Here is a 6000-nt window from a genome sequence, read left to right on the forward strand (position 1 = left end):
ATAGCAAAAAAAGAAGAATGAACCATTACAGCAATTATCCATGTCACCACCTTTGAAGATGTAGAAGAGAGCAGAAACATTATTTCTGTTTCAGCATCCAATTTGGGTTTTCCAAAAGCAGGGATTATCTCCGCGCTCCTTTAACTAGAAAAGCAACACTTTATGTATGCAGAATAAGATTTGGTTTCACATGAACAAAATATTAACCCAGCTTAGATTTTTATCAAACAGGTTTCCTAAATGAATAAACAGTATCTCCCTATTATTACGACAGTTCACAAAAAATGACATTTACTTCAATAAGCTGGCTAGTCCATCCAATCCCTAATCCATGAGACTTGGTTTTTTTCTAGCTATAATGTCAGAAGATTTAGTGCTGCATTTGAGCATCACTTCTTAAGGGGGGCTGGAGAAACTCTTGAATTCCATTCCTCCCACAAGCCCTGCAAAGATGAGAAATCCTAAGCAATCGACCTCAACTGCTTCTGAGGAGCAAGTTAAGCTTTATTAACTCGAACAGCATAAACCATCTCTGCCTCTACTTGCACCATTCTCATCCCCATCCAGGTTACTTAATCTGGACAATCCCTCCAAAAATGCTTTGTGCAAATCTGGACCACACTTAAAAGTGAAAAGCAGAACTTCCGTGGCCTGCTTTCCAGTTGCGTAAGTCACGAACAGGAATCGCAACTGATCAGATATTCCTCGGCAGAGGGAAACTTAGTCTATTTCCAGCAAACTAGGAAAAAATCCAACTGCCTATTTTCAGAAAAGCCACGCACACAAGAAGTTGTATGCCTGTAGTAATGCCACCGAGCTTTCTGGCAGCGCACAGCCCTGGCACGGAGGAAGCGCGAAGGAGAAGGGCGCAGGCGGCGGGGAGGCTCCGCGGGGCGTCAGCACGCAGGTGCCAAGCACACACAAGGACAAAAAACTCTTTTAGCTTTCTAAAAATAAGAGCCTACTAGATAAGAAGAACAGTTAGCCAGACTGCAGCATGCCCTGTTTGGATTTTACCATTTCATTGAAGGGAAATTAATTACCAATATGTGGATATTTTGTAGGGAAACAGCATAAGGTAGAAGAAATGTGCATTTTCCCCAAGACATTCAGCATTTTCAGTCAGCATGACCAGTATCCACTCTCTGCTTTGCTGGCCATTAAAATAAAGAATTTGATCTTAACAGTAGGGTAATGAAGCTCCCTAGAGTTTTCAAGCATACACTGAATAGGACAGTAAGACATTGAATCTTTACACAATGGCCAAAACTAGACAGTGTAATGTAACATTTACAGCTCATGTGTGGAGAAAAACCCTATAAAAATCTTATAAGCAGCAGGCAGGCAGCCATAACTCCACCAATATTCACATTCTAAGACAGAGAAGGCACCATCCAACATGGTCCTTCAAGTCCCAATTCCCACACTGGCTTACTGCACCTTCTCTTCCTCCAAACTGCACCCTCAATTGAGCCCTTCCACTTCAGAACAAAACACCCATCCCTAATTCTCTCCCTACTTTCCTTCAGAACATTAAATTACTTCCCCAATTAAGTATATTTCATGTTCTTTTTAATTGAGTCATGTGTACTATGGATTTTTCTAAATTGTGGTTTGTGACACTCAAACAAGATATTACAAAATTTAACATGTTCCCCAAGCAAATGGTAAAAGCTGCTACAGCCAGAAAACCTTGTGCCCTGCACATATAGGTCATTATATATGAACATGAAATTCACATAGTATGAAAAAACATATGATAGAAACAATTTAATGTACGATTAGGTGGTTTTGTTAAATGCAATGTTAAATATTTACTGTAACAAATTCATATGAGCACATGCAATTCCAAGGCTGATAGTCTCAAAATGGCTTCACCTGAAAGAAGCAGGCGTGAAGAGGAAAGGGAACTGAAATTTATTTTCCATCAGCCCTGCATATGACAGAAAAGCTCCCTTTACCCTATTTTAGGGGAGTTCAACAGGGCACTGAAACCAATACTGAAATTTTCATGCTTTTCAAGGTATTTCACATCAAATACCCTGCTTTTCTTTTATGACCCCTCCAACTATTAAACACCAAGAAATCCTTAGATAGTTTCCTTTCCTCCTTCAGTCCCTGGAAAGAGCCTGGAAAAGAATCCCCAGGGGAAAAAAAAAGGGGTTTTTTCCCTCCATCCTTGAGTGAGAGCTTTGTGATAAGGGCCACAAGTGTTTTGACAACATCATAATCTACACACAATTTTGCTGTGTGCCTGGATACACTACCAAGTTGAGTAATAGGTAAACAGCTTTTAGCTGTTCAAAATTAGTTCACTCAAAAACCCCAAATCAGCCATCTGAAGAGCCAGCTGCAAAGCAACTCACAAAAAAAAAAAAAAATCTGTACCAGAAAACATCATACATGCAAAAGACAAAAAATAATCTAAGCAAAATGAACTGTTTGCTTGGTGGAAAATTCTCATCTACCAAGCTTATTTTAAGCATGAGCATCCATTCAGTGGAACAAGAACTATAAACCAAAATATTCTCCCCTAAAAGCATGTAAAAATGCTATACAACCATAAATGTTGATTTTATTTCATTTTCTGAACAAACCTATCAACACTACAAGAATCAGAAAAGCAGTTCTTTGTTTTCACAAGTAACACTGAAACATTTCACTTCTTGCCTGATGCAGCAGATGAGGATTTTTTGGTGCTTTTTGCTGGTTTTAATTGAAGAGAGTTTTTGTCAAAAGATATTCTGGGCTTCAGGCAAGGAAAGCCTGCACAGTGGGGAGAGTGCCAGGCTGTCCCCAGGCAAGGCAGGGCACAGGTCAGGGAGCTCCAGGTGCCGCCAGAGCTGACTCACAGGCAGCTCCTCAGCACACCATGTACCACGGGGAGCTGCCTGAATATCCCCACAGGGTTCACCTCAAATCCTCTGAGATTTTCTAACTTCTGCTCCTCTCTTCACAGGAGAGGCCCTGGGGCCTCCAAGGCAGCAGCAGAGCTCCTCTTGTCCCTTCCCTCAAGGCAGCTCCATCAGTCAGAGCTGGGGTGAGCAGGGGCCTTGTGAGCACTGGCTGCCAAGGGATTCATGGGTTTGGGGATAAGCAGGTTCTTGATTACTTTTTTTTTTTTTTTTTGCTGAACTGGGGATGATCTGTGCAGCAGCTTAAGTCACAGCAACTTTTCATTGATGCCTTGTGACTTACCTCAACAAGCTCTTCAAGCACAAGGACAGCAAGATGTAGCGACCACAGCTACATAACACTGAATGAACAGGGTCATTTACTTCCACAAAGAATTTTAAGAACATTTTGAGAAAGAATAGCCATTTGTGGGTTTCCTGTGATAGAACAGACTTTCTGCTCCCTCTAGCATCTTTCTCCCCGCCTATTACATCAGAGAATTCTATTGTAGTACCTTAGTCTTTGAAATCTGTAGCACAGATTTCTAGATGGGCTCTCACTACCACCTGCCTACAGCAGCATCAGTACTCCCCAAGCTTTGACAGAAATGTTTTCTCAGCTACATCTCAAACCAGAGTTAATTCTTCCACGGCTGCATTGTATTTGTGGCTCACAGCACTCCCTGTTCCTCCCCAGCATTTCCCACTGCTGAGCTTCCAGCTGATAGCAGAAAGCTCATGTCACGAGTCCCTAAAAATATAACATTGCTCAGTGGCAATGTTAAGTCCCATCATATTTCTGTTACTCCACTTCTTCCTCTATCACATCCCAACCCTCCTAAGGTATTAAGAATGCCTCCAGAACTGGCATTACCAAAAGTGTTTGTATGTCCAAACCATATTGCTGGACCTTGCCTAGTTGAAACCAGCTACAAAGACATTGCTTCAAAAATTACTACTTTTGTTAATTTCTCTTTGAAATTATTCACAGCTGCCCTGTATTTTCTAAATGGGTCTATCCTGTATGTGCCAAAATCACTTTCTTTCACTGAAAAATGAAGAGGGGGATTACTTTAGCTTTGAAATCAGCTTAGTGTTGCTGGAGCAGTCCATCCAAACCTACTGAATGACCACAGAAGAGGAGCCCTGTAGTCGAGGCACTACATTTGTACAAACCCACCACACTCAGGCTGTCCTTGAGCAGTGCTCCCCAAGAACACAGCTGTGCACTTCCCTGGGAAATGGTGCAAAAATCAGCAAAAGACAACTTGGAAAGTCCGGGTACATCAGGGAAACACAGCCTACCAGCCAACACAGCTTTAAAAATAGTTTCTTTTCAGATAGATGACTCCAAGTTTAGGTAGCTGAAACCCCAATAGGTCACACCATGCAAATCAAACCCTGCACACCATCAGCTGGGAGGAGGCTCCTGGGAGTCAGGAGTTTTCTACTAAAAGCAGCAAAACTGAAAACACACAGCTGTGGTCACAAGTACATGCGAAAAAACAAAGAGATGAAAGTACATTTAGCTAATGCTTCAACTTGGAGTCCCCAGGGCCACCTCCATACAGTAGTGTGTGCTCCCTGCCAAGGGTAGAGACTTAGTTACCCTGCCTCAAGATAAGGCTCCCTGGAAAGTTGTTCCTTGGAAACATACGTGCATCCACCCCTTTCACTGGTGACAAAAACATGAACTTCAACCAGTGTACATTGACCAGTGATACAGATCATCGTGTCTTTCTCTTACACAACCAGAAGGCAAGGTACTTCCTGATGCAATAGCTGCAGAGACCTCATTAGGATCCCATCTTCAGGATCTCACTGCCAGGCAGAGGGGCTCACAGCTGCTTTCAACTCCAGCCACACACAGCTCCTTTGCCTGCAGTGAGAACGCACGGGAATGGGCAAACATTGGCACTTAAACACTTCCAAACTCGGAACTCCATGAGGAAACAGCTTCCATGCAATTAAGCCCTGTTATTAAGCCTGAAGTTGATCAAATTTTATATGTAAAAACCTGACTTAGTTTCTCTTGCATAAACAAAAGTGACATTGAGGAAGAAGTGCTGCCTTATGCCAACATAATCAGCTCATATCCAGTCATGAACCCATCAAAAATAAACATTTTAGAAAATGTATTTGAGCCTGCAGCAATAGTTTTGTTCCTTTTTTCTGTAACGTTTTTGGGGTAGAGAAGGAAAGAAGAATGCGGGAAGACTATTTCTGAGTAGACATAAGGTGCGAATAAACATAAGAAAGATGCGATTCCATTAATATATTCAGTTCTCCCGAGATCCCTCCCCCTCCTTTCCAGCGCAGAGACTGAAGAAAACCCATCTGCCCCGGCAGAAAGCTCGGTCATTCGGCTCCCTCCAATTCCGTAACCCTGGGTTCCCTTCTCTGCCGGTGACACCCGCCGGGGGCTGCCTGTCCCCGCCACCGCCGGGGAGCGGGGCCAGCGGGGTCAGCGCAGCCCGGCCTGCGGGGATCGGCGCATCCCGCGGCCGAACGCTCCCCACATCCTCAGGGGATGCTCCACCAGCCCCTCCGGAGGGGGATGCTTTATCCTCCAGAGTCGCTCCCTCCCAGCGGCTCCCACCGGCGCGGCGACCCCTCCTCCTCCTGCCCTCCTCGGGGGGAGCAGACATTTTGAGGCAGCGCATCCCGCACGCCCGCCGAGAGCCGCAGCGGCGCGGGCGAGGCCTCCAGGCTCACCTGCCAGCTCGTCGGGCTCCAGCCCGCTCTCCGCGTCGATGCCGCACAGCACGAAGTAGTGGGCGAAGCGGCAGGGCGCCGCGCCGGGCCCGGGGTTGCCGCTCCCGCTCATCCCGCCGGCGGCGGCTCCGTGAGGCGGCGGCAGCAGCGCGGCTCGGGCCGGTCACGGCGCGCCGCCCCCCATCCCCGGCGGGGCCGCGCAGGCGGGCACCGAGCGGCGGCACCGAGCACAGAACGGGCGGGCGGCCCCGCTGCTGTCAGCTGAGCGGGGCGGGGACGGGCGGGACACGCCGCGCTGCCGGACCGCCCCCGCGGGGCATTTAAACCCTGCGCGGCCGCGGCCGCCCCCGCCCCGCGCCGCGGGCCCGCGTTCCCGGCCTGTGGGGAGAGC

General features: G+C 46.6%; 1 protein-coding gene across 6 annotated transcripts in view; it reads right to left on the bottom strand.

Annotated features, from left to right (window-relative positions):
• The window catches only part of DENND5B (DENN domain containing 5B), a 105814-nt gene extending 100073 nt beyond the window's left edge, over positions 1 to 5741 (bottom strand). For all 6 annotated transcript variants that reach the window (XM_063154051.1, XM_063154046.1, XM_063154050.1 and 3 more), the window contains exon 1: positions 5610 to 5741. In XM_063154051.1, coding sequence (XP_063010121.1) covers positions 5610 to 5721 — 112 coding nt within the window. In that variant the 5' untranslated portion in view covers positions 5722 to 5741. The remainder of the gene's footprint in view (positions 1 to 5609) is intronic.
• Positions 5742 to 6000: the final 259 nt, after the last annotated feature.

Source organism: Melospiza melodia, chromosome 4 (genome assembly GCF_035770615.1).
Source record: "Melospiza melodia melodia isolate bMelMel2 chromosome 4, bMelMel2.pri, whole genome shotgun sequence".
In the NCBI taxonomy this organism is placed as follows: domain Eukaryota; kingdom Metazoa; phylum Chordata; class Aves; order Passeriformes; family Passerellidae; genus Melospiza; species Melospiza melodia.